This window comes from Phacochoerus africanus, chromosome 9 (assembly GCF_016906955.1).
Source record: "Phacochoerus africanus isolate WHEZ1 chromosome 9, ROS_Pafr_v1, whole genome shotgun sequence".
Taxonomy (NCBI): domain Eukaryota; kingdom Metazoa; phylum Chordata; class Mammalia; order Artiodactyla; family Suidae; genus Phacochoerus; species Phacochoerus africanus.
The window spans coordinates 30,898,596-30,916,602 of NC_062552.1; the positions used below are offsets into that span (position 1 = coordinate 30,898,596).

Consider the following 18,007-nt stretch of genomic DNA (forward strand, 5'->3'; position numbering starts at 1 on the left):
TGGGGGAGGAGAGGTTAGGGTGGAAATAAGGGGCACATCCTTTGAGGGACAGGGTATGTTCCAGGACAAGGGTGGGGCTCAAAGACCTGGTCCCCACAACAACACAAACACAGACTTCAGGTACAGACTACAACCACCTGACCCTTGACCCAGCGACTCCAGGATGCTCCACTAGCCCCCTCTCCCTCCCCACTCCCCACCGTGTGCGCCCTATTCTACTCTGGGGCTGGGGCTTCAGTGTACCCATCTGAGGGGGACGAAGGGCTGGGTTTGGGGATACTTTGGGGAGGAGGGGCTCCAGAGTGGAATGGGGTGATCCGTGGTGCAACGCGGTCCCAACTCCAGAATATGTACAAGTCTATTGAGATAGGAAGACAGTAGGTGTGTGGGGACACCACGTAAGAGCCACAGGGCCCCTGGCTCCCGTTCCTCTTCCCTCCTTCGAAGGCTACCCCCAGTAGCCCGCCTCTTCAGTTTGCTCCTCCGCCCCCACCGAAGCCCATTTCCACCTTATGGACACTGGGCGGGGACCAGACCCGTCGGCTGGACGGGGGCGTGGTCCCACTCGCCTCGTCGCCGCTGCCCCGGCCTGGAGACTCTCTCTTGGGTTGCACGGCTGGCCTGGTGGGCCCCCCGGGTCCCGCCCCAGCCCCGGCCCCGCCCCCACCTAGGCGGTGCCGGCGCTCACAGTGTCCCCGATGGCGCATGAAGCTGTCTCGCCACATGAACTTCTTGGCGCAGACGCCGCACTCGTAGGGCTTGAGGCCTGTGTGAGTCTTCATGTGCTCCGTCAGGTGATGCTTCATCTTGAACTTCTTGTTGCACACGGGGCAGTCAAAGGGCCGCAGGTTCAGGTGCATGTTCACGTGCCGATCGCGCATGCTCTTATGGGAGAAGGCCTTCCCACAGTGGCACAGAAAGATCTTATTTCCATCCCCACTGCCTGTCCCTCCAGGGGTCCCGCCAGTGCCACCCGGCATGCCCAGGGCCCCTGCTGACGCGCCCCCCAGCGTCACAGCCCCGTGTTCAGTTTGGTTCCCTGGTGGCTGGCCTGGAGCCTGTGAGGAGGAGGAGGAGGTGGATGAAGAGGATGGGAAGACTAGGATCTGGTTGCCCTGCATGTCCAGCGGAAGCAGGGGCCTAGGAGGGTGGGAGGGAGCATAGGAGGAAGGGGTTGGTCCCCCTGAATCCTCAAGCCCCCCTCCGGGACCCCCACTCTCATAGGGGCCAAAGTCATTGGAGGACTCACAGAAATTGACCTGCTCCTCTCCCTTGTCCGGAGGCTCAGACAGGGTCCGGACATCACTAATGCTAAGGGTCGTCTCAGGTTCTCCCCCTGGTGGAACACGGGAGCCACCCCCCAGCTCTTCATCTTCATCATCCTCACAGGTCAACACCAAGTCTTCCTCCTCCTCATCTTCCTCCAGGTCTGGGTCTTGGGGAGCCAGGGGTGCTGGTGCGGGGCAGGTTCCACCCCGCTTCACGTACACCCAGTGTTTCTGTGGTACGATGCTGGGGGGTGCATAGACCGGCCGCCGGAGCCCAGCCCCAGGGACCACCGCCCCCCTCCCATCCCCGCCATCATCACACAGCTCATCTGCCTCCAGCAGCAGCTTCCCAGAGGTAGCCCCTCCACTGCCGACCACCGGGGCTGGGAACACGGGGCCACCACCTCGACGCTCCCCGCTGCCCACTGCAGAAGCGGCAAAAGCCTCTTGGGATGAAGAGGAGAAATCAGCGGACTCCCGGGGGCTGAAGTAGTTGCTGCTGCTGGGGGACTGATTCTCACTGGCCCGGCTGGAGGCATGAGAGCGCACGGAGCCCACAGCAGCAGGGGCTACACTGCCCCCACTCCCGGGGGGGACCCCTGCACCAGGGACAGTGACGGATGTGGCTGCAGCAGTAGTGACGGTGGTGGTGGTGGCTGAGGCCCGGCCCTCTCGGAGGAGTTCAGTGCACTTGTCCACGATGTGCCACATCTGGAGCACAGACCCCACTGTGAGGAAGTTGACAATGTCTGCAGCGGCCATGCTGAGGCGGCCAGTGTAAGCTGAAGCCAACACAGTCTCGAAGGCTCCGGGGTCCATGACGCTGGGCAGTGAGATGGAGGTCATGCCCTTGAGTAAGACCTGGTCGTGGAAATAAGGGGAGGACGCAGCCAAAACAGCACGATGAGCCCTGAACTCCCGTCCCTGCACTCGGATGGACACATCACAGAGCTGGCCCTGCAGCCGCTGTTGATTGAGGGACTCCAGGAGGGCACTGGTCACCTCAGGGAAGGACACGTGTACCACCGCAGCCGCAGGCAGGGGCAGTGGCGGGGGGGCCAGTGATAGAGGCAGAGGGAGTGCGGCCCCACCCGGAGACATAGGAGATGGCTCCATGGTGTGGAGGGGAGGGGTACCCCCCCAGCCACAGGAACAAGGGGAGGAGGAGGGCGGCCGGGGGGGTCTCTGGAAAGGAAAAGAGAGAAGAAAGATAACATCTCATAATGACACAGCCCTGTACAGTTTAAAAGCTTGTTCGCACTTATTCTCCAAGTAACTTCCCACAACGACACTGTAAGGTGGGTATTCCTGTAAACCCCACTTGACGGATGAGGAAACTGAGGCTCAGAAAGAGTAAGAGATTATCCAAGGTCACACTAGTAAGGGGCAGCGCCCACAAATGCAGGTGTTCTAACTGCAAATCCAGTGCTCCTTCCTTGGAGGTTAAGAGAAACAAGAAGCTCTTGGGGAGCTGGGTGCCTCCCTTCAGAAATTCACAATTGCCTGAGAGCTTGAGTCTCCAAAATTTACCCTTTTGGAGTTTTGTACCTTTTCCTTGGTAGGGGCGCAGGTCAGCTCTCAGTATTGAAAACCACCGCTCTCTCCATTTCCCTTTAGGCTAAGACCCCTGGATCTTTTGCCGGCCACGCCCCTTGCCACCAGTTATCGCTAACCACGCCCGTTTTCGACCACGCCCACCATAGACCCGCCCCCATGGCCTTTTGGCTCCGCCCCCTGTCTACCCCCCGCCCACATCGGACTCCGCCCCCCTCTGCTCCGCCCCAAGCGCTACAACGATCTCCTCTCCCACCCGGAAGGCGCCCCCCAACCCCGCGCGTCCCCGCTTACCGGGCCGCGCGCCCCCGGGCCCCCCCGCCCCTCACTCGGCGGCCAGAGCCGCAGCCCGGGCCCCTCCCGCCGCCATCTTGCGCCGACTCCCTCCGCCCTCCGCCTCCGCTTCGCCTCCCGCCTCTCCGGCTTTAAAGGCACAAGCCGGCACCCCGCCCGAGCCGCTGGGCAATACTCGGCCGACTCGGCCACTTCTCCTTTAACGAACCACGGCCTCATTCCATCTTAAAGGTACCGGGTCTCTTCCGCCGCTGGGGGCTCAGGACACGGTTCGGCCGAGACTTTCCTTCCCCTTTAATTCCGTAAGCCTGCCTCTTTCCAGTGGCAATGAGTCCAGGCCCTCGCTGCCTGGCCCCGCCCCTGTGCTGTGGTCATTAGCGGGACTGTGGGATCTCCACGCAGTGGCCTTCTAGCTTGACAGTCCCCCAAGCCCCGCCCCACACAGGCCTGGATTGGCCGACTCACTCCGAGTCGGCCCCTGATTGGCCGCCCCGAGTGGGAAAGTAAAGTCTGCCTCGAGTCGGGCGGAGGGCACGGGGTCCGTCTGTCCCAAGCCTGAGACTAGACAGCCGCCAGGGCAAGACAAGGAAGACATGGGTACCATAAGAAAAGAACTTTATTGTTTATTAATGTTTCTGTGTAAAACTTAAGCTTTGTGTTTTTAAAAGAAACCACCAAACGGGGACCAGCTCAGTGCCTCCTGCCTCCATCCTCTGTCCCGAACGCAGTGGAGCAGGGAGCGCGGGGGCAGCTAGTCGGAGTCCGAGAGCACGATGATCTCCTCGGGGTCGCACTGCGTGGCCACACTCATCTGCGGGGAGCGAGATGGTCAGCACGGCCGGGGGCGGAGGGGAGGGGTGCGGTGGGCGCGCCAGGAACCGAGTCGGGGGACAGCTTCCCCTCTCACCTTACAGGTACTGGGTCTGGAGGGCTGGGCCTGGGGGTTCTGGGCCAACCGGGCTGGACATGGGCTAGAGAGGGAGCTGGTCACCAGGCCGTGGCTGGGAGAGTCCACCCTGGTCGAGGAGTCAGCAACCGGAGCCATGGAGGCCAAGGGGGAAGGGGGGCTGGGCAGGGGCCGCGTCCTCTTCCCCTCCTTCTCTCGCACTGCCCTTGGCCTTGCCACGCAGCTGAGGACAGAAACGTATGGTGTGGAGGCTTAGGGCAGCCTGAGGCTGCGAGGCAGCGTCCACTTCTCCCAGCAGCCTGGGCTCCACAACAGTGCCCTCAGAAAGCCCCCCGCAGGCCCTCCTTGGCTTCCCTCTTGCTCCTCCTTGTGCAGTTACCTGTTTCCTAATGGCCCTGTTTCTCTTGGCTTCTCCCTCCGAGATTTCTTGCAGGGGGGAATGCAGTCCCCCCAGGTGTGTGGAGAGACACCGCCATTGAAGGAAGTGGAGGTGACCATGGCTGCTCCGTTCTCCAGGACAGTGGTGAGGGGCTCCTCGGATGGCTTCCTGGAAGACGACACATCCCTCTCCTCAGGGGACGGGGTAGTATCCAGGGGCAAGGCTTCAATCTCTAGCTCAAAGAGCTGAGACGCAGGGCTCTCCTCCTCCAGGGGCAACTCCTCGAGACGCTTGCCACTGCTTTCAGCATCAATGCTGGAGGGGGCCGGGGGCTCTTCTGACAGTGAAGATGGCGACACCCCAAGTGCTTTGCTTCGCTGCTCCCCTGAAGACCTGCTGATCCCTTTGCCAGGCTCCATGTTCTTCTCAGTGGAGATCTGTAGTGGGGACATGGGGCTCTTATCTCCATCCTTATCTGGAAAAGAAAAGAGGAGAGGATAGAATAAGAACTAGGGGAAGAGAAGTGCTGAGAGGATGGGAAGGATCTCAGATGATGGGGCTGGTGCCCAACAGTCGAGGGAGCTGACACACGAGAAGACTGTCTCCTTGACATACCTGCTTCCTCCTCCTCCTCCTCCTCTTCATCGTCCCCCTGACCTTCCTGCATCTGTTCCAGATCCTCCTCCTCTTCTTCGGAATCTGTGGCCTCCTCGTCTTCCTCCTCCTCCTCCTCCTCTTCTTCCTCGTCCTCCTCCTCCTCCTCATCACTTTCCTCATCTTCCTCATCATCTGTCTCAGCCTTGGAGGTGGTTGAGCACTCCTGGGAGGCCACCCCACTAGGGCCCTGCGGGGGACAAAGGAGTTTCTCTAAGGAATCCCTTGCCTCCTTGAGGGACTAGTTCTTGCATCCCTTCTGCACACTCCGCCATCAGTCCCAAGGACTCCCTCCTGGCCAGTGCAGGGGAAGGACAGGGTCTCTCTCAAGGGTGTGGCCCTTCCCTACCTCGCCAGAATCCAAGGAGGCTTTGGGGGGTTCTGCAGAGTGGGCAGAGGTGGCCTGGGGGAGCCGAGCCCTTCTCTTCTGTCTCTCGCCCTCCTCACTCTTGTCTTGCATCATTGCATATTTGGAGATGACCTCATCCAGTCGGCTCATAGCCAAGCTCCGGTTCTCCCGCAGGCGCCGGGCTAGGACAGGATCTGACAGGGCAGGATCGACGCCTGCATGGGAAGACATAGGTCAGAGCACTCACCCAGAATCCTAGAAGGAGGGACTCCAGAGAGCTTCCTCCAGCATAGGCCAACACACCAAGGGACTGGGGAGACCCTGCTAAGGCCTACCTGGCCTGTAGTCATCTGTGAGGTGACAGCCAAAGTTGTAGATGAGATCGAGGTGGCGACGTTCCTGCAACCTGATGCCCACATCTCGGAAGGCATCCTGAGCCATGAGCTGGAGCTGCTGTCGGGGGAGGCCAAGGCTGTGCCGAGCAGCCGCCTTCTCGACGGCCCGAAGTACGTCTCCATAGTCGGGGAAGGTATCAGGCCCTGGCTTGTTGATGAGCCGCTCGATGCGCCTGTTCACCTCTGGGTAGCGGGTGCCCCGGTAGGGGATGCGCTGCTCTATGACCCGGCCCGTCAGAGAAGAGCATTCTTTGAGCTCACACAGCCGCCCAAAGAGGCGGATCAGCTTACGCTTCAGTCTGGCCTCCTGCAGGTAAGTGGAGTCCGGGTCGTCCAGTTCTGAGAGATCCAGCTCCTTTTCCTGCAGCCGCCGGATCTCTGCCACATAGAGTGCAAGAAGCTGCTCCAAGCGCTGGATCTGCCGCCGGGAACCACGGGTCCTTGGGGCCTCAGAGGCAGTGGTCTCAGCATTTATGGGGTCTGAGGAGGGGCCTGTGGGAGGGTCATTCCCGGAGGGCTCACTAGAGGTGGTGGCAGCAGGGCCCAGGTTCATCTTCTTCTTGGCCGAGTTGGCCTTGAGAACAGTGCAGAGCTCGTTAATGTAGACATAGAGCTTGGCGGGCCGGCTCTGAGCCCGGGAAAGGACCCGAGAAAGGATGTTGTGGAACTCCGCAGAGGCCAAAAACAGTGAGTGGGCCCGCTGCTGCCGGCTAGAGAGGAACGGGACCACCTCAGGGTGGTCTGCTGTCTGCCTCCTACACAGTTCAAGGAACTGGAAGGTTCAGGGGGAAAGGGACAAGGGATGGGTTGAGAGAAAGAAGGCGAGGTGGGGTTAGTGGGGAAGAAAAGACAAGAGAGCCAGTCGGCCAGCCCCCTCCCTGGAGAACAAGAATCCTCTCCCCTAAAGCTCACCTCTTTAAACAGCTTCTCATTCTCCAACTTGTAGCATTTCTTGCCGCCCGAACTACTGCCTCCTCCAGCCCCATGGGGCTGGGAGGAGCCAGGGGCTTCTGCCCTGGGTGAGGCTGGATTGGGGGCTGCCCTGGGTGAGGCCGGGTTGGGGGGTGGGTGGGAGGGCCCTGGCTGAGCAGCTGCTTCATCTTCGTCATCATCATCCAGCACGATGATGCTGTTAGCGGTGGCCATGGGGGATCAAATCCCCCGGAGGGAGGAATTGGTGGGGTTTTCGTGATTCCTGCTGGAAGGGGACGGGGCCTCAGAAAGAGCCCCTCCAGCAGAGCCCCATCCCTTCATCTCACACATTTTTGTCTTCTTGGTTTTCAAAAACACCCAGCCATGCCCAACAGTGTCCTCACTGCCTGTCTTCAGCAACCATTAGTACCGTGTTTTTCTGTCCCTTTACTACGAGAGCCCCAAACCCTCGGAAAACCTGAAGTCCCACCCCCAGCTCCACCCCTCACGTCGACATCCGGTCTTTCGGTTGCATTTCCCCACTATTTCTCATAGGTGGCAAGTTGATTCTTCCTCAACCCCGGACCACCTCTCACACTGCACTCCAGATTTCCTCGACATCCCCTGGAACAGATACCACACCCTCGTTGGCACCACCTCCCCGTGTCCCCCTTCCGCTCTCCCACAGGTTCGCCCCGTCCTGTAGGATCACCCCAACTCCCAGCCTCTCCGAGGCGAGGGTTGGTCCTCCCCACATCCACTCCCCTTTCTCCTGCCAAGACCACCTCCCTACGCCGCCCTCCGGTGGGTCTCCTCCAGCCGGGGCGGCAGTCGGAGATAGCTCGGCTCCAGTCCCCTCTCTCACACCAACCCGAGCCTCCCCATTCTCTCCGTGTGACCTGTAAGCGACCGTGGGCCCCTCACTGGTCTCTCCTGCTTGCTCTCACACTCTAGCCCTGAGGCCGGCCCTGCCCCCGGAGGAGCTTCCCGCCAAGTCCCCCTCCCCCAGTTCAGCCCCCGGCCCCCCCACACCCCTTCAGGGATAGTAAGGAAGGTACCTCAGCCTGCCCCTCAGACTCAACGCCCAGGACTCCCGAGTACCTCGCCCTCGACATTCCCGCCCCGCCTTCGCCCCCCGCACCGCCCGGCCCCCACCTCAGAAACGGTCTCTCGAGGCGACCCTCGCCGCGGATCTCAGAACCTCGCATGGTTCCCTCCGCCTTCCTTCCCCCTCCCACCGCAGGCCCTACTCCGGACCGGAAGCGGCGGAGTTTCCGCCTACAGGCTCCTGGGTGCGGCCATGTTGCCGTACGGATCCCAGTCTCCCCAGTGGCCGGAAGTGACAGTAGGCCCGCCTCCTCGAGCACCTCCAGTGCCGCCCACATAGTCTGAGGCGCCTTTCCCCCTGACCTGTAGGGGGCGGATTTGCGCCCCTCCATCCCCCATTCGGGGCCTCTCAAGGTACATGGGGGCCGCCATTTTCCCGTACGGCGTTGGCTACGCCCCGAGTGGGGGCGCGCCGCCAGTGAAGCTCTTTTCACCCGGTGCTTCTGCGACTCGGCCAATCAGAAGCTTCCCGCAGCCGGCCAACCGCCAGCGCGTCGCGTGCGGGGAGGACAGAGCCACCTTCCCAAGGCGGGGGGGGGGACGGAACAGGGCAGCAAAGGAATTGAGCCCTCCGAGGCTGCACAGGGATGCACGGAATGGGGGGAGCCTCTTGAGAGGAAAATAAAACCTTTTCCAGCCGCGGCGCTATTGACAAGCCCTCTGGCGCCGATTTCCTACCTGCCAGGTACCAGTTTCCCTGGCTTAATCGACTGTACCTGCCATTCCCTTCTATGCGCCCGCTCTCCTTTTCGCTGTCCAGCTGCTACTTCTACCGACAGGTGCCTACTTCGCCCAGTTGCGAAGTCCTAACACGGGATACAAATGAGCACCACGAGCTGTACAAATGTTTTATTATTATTGTTATTGTTGCTGGTTTGCTTTCCACTACAGAACTATTGGCCAGCCAAGTAGGTAGAATCTAGGTGGTTCTACGACGTCTTTTCTGGAGGAGGTCCCCGAGGCGGAGGCGATGATGGCCGGGAGGCCGGGCTTTGTCCAGAAGCTCCAGGGCCTGAGGACGGGCGTTGTGGGGAGGAGGAGGCTCTGAGGAGAATCTGCAGATTGCCGCTGTATGGACTGTGAGACGAAATGAGGCTCGTAAAAGGCCTCGGAGTCTCGTCTTTTCTTCTGGAAGAGCTGATGAAAGAACAAAAAGAGAAGAAACCAACTTTGACGCCCGCCTCGCCTGGACTCCCACCTAGCCCAGCTTTAGGGAAGCTGGAGGGACTCACGGAAGCAAAGCTGAGTCCAAAGGTGAACTTCTGGGGAAACCAAAAAGTTAACACCGCTCCAGTCGCTGAGTTTCCCACCTCTTGGATCCCTGCATACTCCACAAATGTTGGGCATCTTGCCACTTTTTTTCTTGTTGCACATTTAAAGATAAATTTTATTAAAATATAACAGAGGAGTTTCCGTAGTGGCTCAGTGGTTAACAGACCCCACTAGTCTCCATGAGGTTCAATCCCTGGCCCCGCTCAGTGGGTTAAGGATCCGGCGTTGCCGTGAGCGGTGGTGTAGGTCGCAGATGCCACTGGGATCTGGTGTTGCTATGGCTCTGGTGTAGGCCAGCAGCCGAAACTCCAATTAGGCCCCTAGGCTGGGAACCTCCTTAAGTCCGGGGTGCGGTCCTAAAAAAGTAAAAAAAAAAACCAAAACCTGAGGAAAAGTCAGGTGACTGGCCCAAGGTCACGCTCACACAGCTTTCTCCCTTTTTTTTTTTTTTTTCGGTCTTTTTGCCTTTTTTCTAGGGCCTCTCCTGCGGCATATGTAGGTTCCCAGGCTAGGGGTCCAGTCAGCTGTAGCCGCTGGCCCATGCCAGAGCCACAGCACCACCGGATCCGAGCTGTGTCTGCGACCTACACCACAGCTCACGGCAATGCTGGGTCCTTAACCCACTGAGCAAGGCCAGGGATCGAACCTGCAACCTCATGGTTCCTAGTTGGACTCGTTAACCACTGCGCCACGACGGGAACTCCAGCTTTCTCCTTCTTTTTTCATCGTCTTTTTTTTTTTTTTTTTTGATCTTTTGTTTTTTTAGGGCCCCACAAGTGGTATATGGAAGTTCCTAGGCTAGGTGTCTAAGGTGTCTAATTGGAGCTGTAGCTGCAGGCTTGCACCACAGCCACACAGCAACGTCAGATCTGAGCCGCTTCTGCAACCTACACCACAGCTCACGGCAATGCCGGATCCTTAACCCACTGAGCAAGGCCAGGGACTGAACCCACAAACTCACGGTTCCTAGTCGGATTCATTTCCGCTGCACCACAAAGGGAACCCCCCAACTTTCTCCTTCTTAAAAAAAAAAAAATGCAAGAATAGTTCTCAACCATGAAAGCTCCTGGGGATAATCTTACCTTGTCTTAAATAAAGAAGAGACATGTAGCCTGTTTCTTTCATCAATGTATCATAAATATCATTTGTCTCATTTTTTTATTTTGATTTTTGGCCTTGCCCGCAGCATGCATACATTCGAAGGGGCAATGATCAAATCTGCACCACAGTATCGATGCAAGCCACAACAGTGACAATGCCAGATCCTTAAACCACTAAGCCTCCAGGCAGTTCCTGCTTATCTCATTTTAAATGTAATTCTTTTTTGTCTTTCTGTCTTTTCTAGGGCCGCACCTGTGGCATGTGGAGGTTCCCAGGCTAGGGGTCTAATCGGAGATGTAGCCGCCAGCCTACACCAGAGCCAGAGCAACATAGAATCTGAGCAGAATCTGCAACCTACACCACAGCTCACGGCAACGCCAGATCCTTAACCCACTGAGCGAGGCCAGGGATCTAACCCGCAACCTCATGGTTGCTAGTCAGATTCGTTAACCACTGAGCCATGATGGGAACTCCTAAATGTAGTTTTTATTTTAACGATTATGAATATATGTACAATCTTTATGCTATTTGATCAAGTCTGCTCTCATAATAATTGTAATGACAAGAATTCCTGTTGTGGCTCAGCAGTAAAAAACCCGACTAGTATCCATGAGGATGTGGGTTCAATCCCTGGCCTCACTCAGTGTGTTAAAGATCTGGCGTTGCCGTGAACTGTTGTGTAAGCTGGCAGCTACAGCTCTGATTCACCCCTAACTTGGGAACTTCTATATGCTGCAGGTGCAGCCCCAAAAAGACACACACATGACAAAATTGTAATGATAACCCAGAAGAAATTTTTCTAAAAACTAGTCTTGGAGTTCCCACTGTGGTGATGTGGGTTAAGGATCTGACTGCAGTGGCTCAGGTAGATGCGGAGGCACAGTTTGGATCCTACGAACCCCAGCTGGGCAGCAGTGGGTTAAAGGATCCCCTGTTGCCACAGCTGCAGTGTAGGTCTGCAGCTGCAGCTTGGATTCCATTCCTGGCCTGGGAACTACCAATATGCTGCAGGCATGGCCAAAAATTAAACAATAAATAAAAGATTAGACAACTAGAGTCTTATGGTCGCAAGAAAGAAAAATATTTTTCATCTCAATAAATATATACGTAGACAAACAAAATTGTGATAGATTGGTCAATAAAAGCATAAAATTATCTGTGAGGAAGTGGCATGGTAATAGGAGTTCCAGGAGAAAAAAGAATGCTGGAAGAAGAAAGAAAAGGAAAGATTCTCAATTGTATTTTTAAATGAGTTCGTGGTGGGTATCAAGGCACTCATATTTCAAATCCCTCATATTTCAAAGCCTCAACAGTGCCATTTCCCTCTTCTCACCTCCTTGCGGGGGGGAGGATGTTTACAGGAAGGGTGGTCATAGTTCCAGCTCCTCCTCCTTCTGAGGTGTTCTCAGGAGCCAGTCTCCAAACTTTGCCCATGGTAGCAGCCACAGCAGCTTATAAACAGCCTCCATCATCAACAGTGTCAGGACGAAGACCAGGAAGATAAAGAAAGCCTTGTCCATGGCCCGACGCAGGGGACCCCTGGGTGGAGAGGGCTGCCGGCCAAATGCCACGAACACATCCTCCTCGTCCACATCGCCCTCCTCCTCAGCCATCCTAACCCGCAGTCGGACAGCTGGCTGGGTCAAGGAGGTTGGGATGGAAGCCCTTACTCAGCGTTGCCACGATTAAGGGGCGTGGTGTTGGCAAGTCCTGCACCTGCCGAGCTTGACCCCAATTCCCCCAATGGAGAGAAAGAAAGGATAGGAGGGCCTCTGAGCCTTTGGAACAATCAATGCAATGTGAATGGTCCTGATTAAATCATTGCCAAAGTCTGTCCAGCTTTGCTATCCTGTTTCTCGGAAACTGAAGGCCCAACAGAGACCTGCCAGCTGGGACTGTCGAAGTCATTCTGGTTCTCTCGGCTTAAGGCTCAGGGTCTTGGGCCTCTCCGGACAAATAAAGAGCAGGTGGACCTAGTCGGCTACCGTGAGCCGCCGTCAGTCAAGCACCTAAAGCCTTTTCTGGCTTTGCAGTGGATCGTGGTGGAGTGTGGACTTTCCTAATCGAGGGGGAGGGGGTGCGAGTAGTGGCGGCTCCAACGCGCGCGCAGGCGTGGTCGCTCCCCGGGTTTGTAGTTCTGCTGGCCGCGGAGGGATGGGGCTGAGATCCCTGCGCGCTCCCTCCGTGGCTTCGAGGACGGTCCTAACTGGACTGCAGGGGCCCAAGCGGAGCTTTATGAGATGAAAAAGACCACGATCGGTCGATCCGTCAGTCAGCGGGGCGAGGGGGGGATGGTCGGGACTTAACTGTAGGGGCCGTAATAGAGGAGAGTGCGGCTGCGCAGGAGGGGTCCGGGTCTGGGAGCTGCGGCTGGGAAATGTGCGGGAGGCTGGCTCCGGAGCAAGGGCTGCAGGCCTTTTTCTTGATCTTGTTCCTCAGACACAGAAGGTTCGCGAGGGAGATTGAAGTCCATGTGCAGACGTGCGTCCACACCCCGTAAGTGGTGGTTGGGGGTGGAGTGTGGACAGCGGAGGAAGCGGCCCACGAGGTAGTGGACCTCAGATCTGGAGCCTCTGGGGTCTGAACTCCATGTTGACCTTATGAAGAAGACTGTTGCGGGGGGAGGGGAGACCTTGTTTACTCCCCAAATGAAGCAGACATAGCACAATTTTGTTTAGTGTCAACTCCTGTTCTTTACTGCCACCGCAGGAGGTCACGAGTCAAAGAAGACTGGATCAGATCGGAACTAATCGCTTATTAGTTCTATTAAGTTAATTAAACCAGGAGGCCATTAGACGGAGGTGGTTCTAATGTCACGGAGGTCTAGTCAAACAAGTCAAAATTTAAACCCATAAATGCCTCAAGATTACCTAATCAAAACGCTCAAGGACAGCCAATCATAAATAGGCATTAAGCTACAGCCAATCAAGTAATTTCCATCCTCTGCTTCTGCACTTAATCCATTTGTCTTTCCTCTGGCTCAGGTCTGAGGAGTGCTCACAACCACTTCTTGTTTGGCCCAGGCCCATTCCAATGCATTTTTGCTCAAGTGAACTTAAAAGACCTTAACATGCCTCAGTTTATTTATTTATTTTTATTTTATTTTCGTCTTTTTGCCTTTTCTAGGGCCGCTCCCACAGCACCATATGGAGGTTCCCAGGCCAGGGGCCTAATTGGAGTTGTAGCCACTGGCCTACGCCAGAGCCACAGCAACGTGGGATCCGAGCCGTGTCTGCCACCTACACCACAGCTCATGGCAACACTGGACCTTGACCCACTGAGTGGGGCCAGGGATCGAACCTGCAACCTCATGGTTCCTAGTCGGATTCGTTAACCACTGCGCCACGACAGGAACTCCGTAACATGCCTCAGTTTATCGTCAACAGTTGTGTGAGCATGACCTTGGGCCATTTTTTGTTTGTTTTTGTCTTTTGTCTTTTTAGGGCCACACTCATGGCACATGGAAGTTTCCAGGCTCGGGGTCAAATCCGAGCTGTAGCCGCCGGCCTATGACACAGCCATAGCAACGCCAGATCCAAGCCTTATCTGCGACCTATACCACAGGTCAAGGCAACGCACTTATCCCACTGAGCGAAGGTAGGGATGGTACCCAGTCCTCATGGATGCTAGTTGGGTTACTTAACCACTGAGCCATGAAGGGAACTCATCTTCAGTATTTTTCTTTTTTTCTTTTTTTTTTTTTTTGTCTTTTTGTTGTTGTTGTTGTTGCTATTTCTTGGGCCGCTCCCGCGGCATATGGAGGTTCCCAGGCTAGGGGTTGAATCGGAGCTGTAGCCACCGGCCTACGCCAGAGCCACAGCAACGCAGGATCCGAGCCGCGTCTGCAACCTACACCACAGTTCACGGCAACGCCGGATCGTTAACCCACTGAGCAAGGGCAGGGATCGAACCCGCAACCTCATGGTTCCTAGTCGGATTCGTTAACCACTGCGCGACGACGGGAACTCCCTTTTTTGCTTTTTAGGGCCGCACTCGTTGCATATGGAGGTTCCCAGGCTAGGGATTGAATTGGAGCTACAGCTGCTGGCCTACACCAGTCATGGCAAAGCGGGATCTGAGCTGTGTCTGTGACCTACACCACAGCTCAGAGCAATGCTGGATCCTTAACCCACTGAGAGAGGCCAGGGATCAAACTCGCAACCTCATGGTTCCTAGTCGGATTTGCTTCCGCTGTGCCATGACGAGAACTCTTCAGTTTTTCAATAAAATTGAAAAAACTTATACCTCACAGAGTTGTCATGAGAGACAAATGAAATGAGATTTTATTGGCCTCGGGGGGGCAGGGGGAGGGGCAGGCACAGAGCTTACCTGTGGCATACAGAAGTTCCCAGGCCAGGGGTCAGGTCCACACTACAGCAGTGACAATGCTGGATCCTTACTCCTCTGAGCCACCAGGCAACTCCAATTTTTTTTTGTGTGTGTGTGAATTATGAAGCGCTGTGTAAATACAATGTATTAATTTCCAATACCCTCACTCAGGTAGGTTTGCAATAAGACCCCCGAACACTTTGATCATTTCCCTGTGGTAGGTCAACACTAAGACCTTGTATAACACAATCCCAGCACTATATCGAATTTAAAAAAAAAATTTTTTTTTTGTCTTTTTGCTATTTCTTGGGCCGCTCCCGCCGCGTATGGAGGTTCCCAGGCTAGGGGTCCAATCGGAGCTGTGGCCATTGGCCTACGCCAGAGCCACAGCAACGCAAGATCCGAGCCGCGTCTGCAACCTACACCACAGCTCATGGCAATGCCGGATCGTTAACCCACTGAGCAAGGGCAGGGACCGAACCCGCAACCTCATGGTTCCTAGTTGGATTCGTTAACCACTGTGTCACGACGGGAACTCCAAAAATTTTTTGAGGTAATCTCAAATTTATAGAAAACATTTAGGGGGTTCCCGGTGTGGCGCAGTGGTTAACGAATCCGACTAGGAACCATGAGGTTGCGGGTTCGGTCCCTGCCCTTGCTCAGTGGGTTAACGATCCGGCATTGCCATGAGCTGTGGTGTAGGTTGCAGACGCGGCTCGGATCTTGCGTTGCTGTGGCTCTGGCGTAGGCCAATGGCCACAGCTCCGATTGGACCCCTAGCCTGGGAACCTCCATACGCCGAGGGATCGGCCGAAGAAATAGCAAAAAGACAAAAAAAAAAAAAGAAACATTTAAGAACATATCGGTTCAGCCATAAAAAAGGACAAAATACTGCCATTGGCAGCAACATGGGTGGAACTAGAGGCTCTCATACTAAGTGAACTAAGTCAGAAAGAGGACAAACGCCATATGATACCACTTACATGTGGAGTATAAAATATGGCACAAATGATCTGTCTACAAAGCAGAAACAGATCATAGTCATGGAGGGCAGACTTGTGTTTGCCAGGGGGGAAAGGGGAGAGACAGAGCTGACGGGGAGGTTGGGGTTGGAAGATGCAGACTGTTATATGTAGAACCCATGGGTGATGGGGTCCTGCTCCACAGTACAGGGAACTGTATCCAGTCTCTTGTCTAAGAAGCTGAGGGAGGAGTTCCCGTTGTGGCGCAGTGGTTAACGAATCCGACCAGGAACCATGAGGCTGCAGGTTTGGTCCCTGGCCTTGCTCAGTGGGTTAAGGATTCGGTGTTGCTGTGAGCTGTGGTGTAGGTCGCAGGCACGGCTAGGATCCTCCGTTGCTGTGGTGTGGGCCAGCGGCTACAACTCCGATTTGACTCCTAGCCTGGGAACTTCCATGTGCCACAGGTGCGGCCCCAAAAAGACAAAAAAGAGGGGGGTGGAGGGTGGGATTTGGACACAGCCCTCCAGACAATGAGAAAGTCATGCGAAGGTGAAAGCAAAGATAGGGTTGATGTGTCTACAGGTCAAGGAATGCGGAGGTTGCCAGCAAACCCCCAGAAGCCAGGGAGAGGCATGGAATAGACCTCTCTGCCACAGCAGCAGAGAGGACCAACCCTGTCCATTCTTTGATTTCTGACTTCCTGGCCTTCAGAACTGTAATATACTTCTATTGTTTAAGCCATTTAGGCCTGTGTTACTTTGTTACAGCAGCCTTGGCAAAACATATACATCATCCTAGACTGTAAGTCCACACCACTATCTAGTTCATAGTATACTTCCAATTTCATCAGCTGTCCCAGTAACGTCTCTGTTCTTCCTGGTCCAGGATCACATACTGCAGTCTTCTTCAATGTGGGTGGTTCCTCTGACCTCTGTATTACATGAATCACTTTTTTTTTTTAGTTAAAAATTTTTTATTACAGTTGATTTACAATGTTGTGTCAATTTCTGCTGTACAGCGAAGTAAACCAGTCAGACATATATACATATTCTTTTTCTCATATTATCTTCCATTATGTTCTATCACAAGAGATTGTATATAGTTCCCCATGCTGTATAGTAGGACCTCATTACTTATTCATTCTAAATGTAATGTATGACAGTTTCTCAGGAAACTAAATATAGAACTACCATATGTTCCAGAAATCCATTCCTATATATCCAGACAAAACTTTCGTTGAAAAAGATGCATGCACCCCTATGTTCACTGCAGCACTATTCACAATAGCTGAGACATGGAAACTACCTAAATGTCCATCAACAGATGAATGGATTACGATGTGATACTGGAGCTCCCATCGTGGCTCAGTGGTAATGAACCTGACTAGGATCCATGAGGATGCGGGTTCAATTCCTGGCCTCACTCAGTAGGTTAAGGATCTGGCATTGCCTTGAGCTGTGGTGTAGGTCACAGATGAAGATGGCTCAGATCCTGTGTTGCTGTGGCTGTGGTGTAGGCGGGCAGCTGTAGGTCTGATTTGACCCCTAGGCTGGGAACTCTCATATGCCGCAGGTGGGGCTCTAAAAAGCCAAAAAAAAAAAAAAGAAGAAGAAAGTATGGTACATATACACAATGGAACACTACTCAGCCATAAAAAGAATGAAATAATGCCATTTGCAGCAACGTGGATGCAACCAGAGATCTCATACTAAGTGAAGTTAGAAAGAGAAAACAAATACCATTTGATATTACTCATATGTGGAATCTAATATATAGCACAAATAAACCTATCTACAAAACAGAAATAGCCTCAGAGACATGGAGAATAGATTTGTGATTGCCAAGTTGGAGGGGGAGGGAGTGGGATGGATGGGGAATTTGGGGTTAGTAGATGCAAACTATTACGTTTAGAACAAATCACTGTTGGGTTTTTTTGTTTGTTTGTTTTTTGCTTTTTAGGGCTGCAGGTGAGGCATATGAAAGTTCCCAGGCTGGGGGTCAAATTGGAGCTCCAGCTGACAGCCTACACCACAGCCACAGCAACATGGGATCCAAGCCATGTTTGGAACCTACACCACAACTCAGGGCAACGCTGTATCCTTCACCCACTGAGTGAGGCCAGGGATAGAACCTGCATCCTCCAGATCCTAGTCGGGTCGTTATAGCTGAGCCACAACGGGAACTCCCTGGAATGAATCACTTTATTTTACTTTTTTATTATTTTTAGGGCTGCACCAGGGCATACGGAGGTTCCCAGGCTAGGGGTCGAACTGGAACCACAGCTGCTGGCCTAGGTCACAGCCACAGCAACATCAGATTTGAGTGGCGTCTGCGACATACACCACAGCTCATGGCAATGCCAGATCCTTAACCTACTGAGAAAGGCCAGGGTTTAAAACTTCATGGTTCCTAGTCTGATTTGTTTCCGCTGCACCATGACAGGAAATCCAGAATCACTTTTTAAAAGAGTACAGGCCTTTCATTTCTGCAAGATGTCTCTCAAGCCCAAGTGTGCATAAGGACA

General features: G+C 54.6%; 3 protein-coding genes across 5 annotated transcripts; all 3 read right to left on the minus strand.

Moving 5' to 3' along the window:
• Positions 1 to 340: 340 nt before the first annotated feature.
• On the minus strand, positions 341 to 3,211 carry ZBTB22 (zinc finger and BTB domain containing 22). The gene is made up of 2 exons (XM_047794577.1): positions 3,117 to 3,211; positions 341 to 2,453 (listed from the first exon to the last, which is right to left on the minus strand). The coding sequence occupies exon 2, from the start codon at positions 2,382 to 2,384 to the stop codon at positions 471 to 473; it is 1,914 nt and encodes a 637-aa protein (XP_047650533.1). The 5' UTR covers positions 2,385 to 2,453; positions 3,117 to 3,211; the 3' UTR covers positions 341 to 470.
• Positions 3,212 to 3,714: 503 nt separating this feature from the next.
• DAXX (death domain associated protein) lies at positions 3,715 to 7,986 on the minus strand. Of its 3 annotated transcripts, none has more exons than XM_047796159.1 (8): positions 7,868 to 7,986; positions 6,713 to 7,336; positions 5,741 to 6,572; positions 5,406 to 5,620; positions 5,018 to 5,246; positions 4,403 to 4,877; positions 4,024 to 4,246; positions 3,715 to 3,927 (listed from the first exon to the last, which is right to left on the minus strand). In XM_047796159.1, the coding sequence occupies exons 2-8, from the start codon at positions 6,944 to 6,946 to the stop codon at positions 3,868 to 3,870; spliced, it is 2,268 nt and encodes a 755-aa protein (XP_047652115.1). In that variant the 5' UTR covers positions 6,947 to 7,336; positions 7,868 to 7,986; the 3' UTR covers positions 3,715 to 3,867. The 3 variants fall into 3 exon arrangements, with proteins under 3 accessions (XP_047652115.1, XP_047652117.1, XP_047652116.1); XM_047796161.1 differs by having other exon boundaries at positions 6,713 to 6,995; positions 7,868 to 7,974; XM_047796160.1 differs by having other exon boundaries at positions 6,713 to 6,998; positions 7,868 to 7,966.
• Positions 7,987 to 8,653: 667 nt separating this feature from the next.
• SMIM40 (small integral membrane protein 40) lies at positions 8,654 to 11,853 on the minus strand. The gene is made up of 2 exons (XM_047796162.1): positions 11,526 to 11,853; positions 8,654 to 8,956 (listed from the first exon to the last, which is right to left on the minus strand). The coding sequence occupies exon 1, from the start codon at positions 11,803 to 11,805 to the stop codon at positions 11,563 to 11,565; it is 243 nt and encodes an 80-aa protein (XP_047652118.1). The 5' UTR covers positions 11,806 to 11,853; the 3' UTR covers positions 8,654 to 8,956; positions 11,526 to 11,562.
• Positions 11,854 to 18,007: the final 6,154 nt, after the last annotated feature.

Bases quoted from the DNA above. Each gene is read 5' to 3' on its own strand.
- ZBTB22 (XM_047794577.1), bottom strand. From the start codon at position 2,384: ATGGAGCCATCTCCTATGTCTCCGGGTGGGGCCGCACTCCCTCTGCCT.
- DAXX (XM_047796159.1), bottom strand. From the start codon at position 6,946: ATGGCCACCGCTAACAGCATCATCGTGCTGGATGATGATGACGAAGAT. The intron at 6,573-6,712 runs GTGAGCTTTAGG...TGAACCTTCCAG, and splicing joins ATGAGAAGCTGTTTAAAGAG to TTCCTTGAACTGTGTAGGAG. The intron at 4,247-4,402 runs GTAACTGCACAA...TTCTGTCCTCAG, and splicing joins ACAGGGCCATTAGGAAACAG to CTGCGTGGCAAGGCCAAGGG.
- SMIM40 (XM_047796162.1), bottom strand. From the start codon at position 11,805: ATGGCTGAGGAGGAGGGCGATGTGGACGAGGAGGATGTGTTCGTGGCA.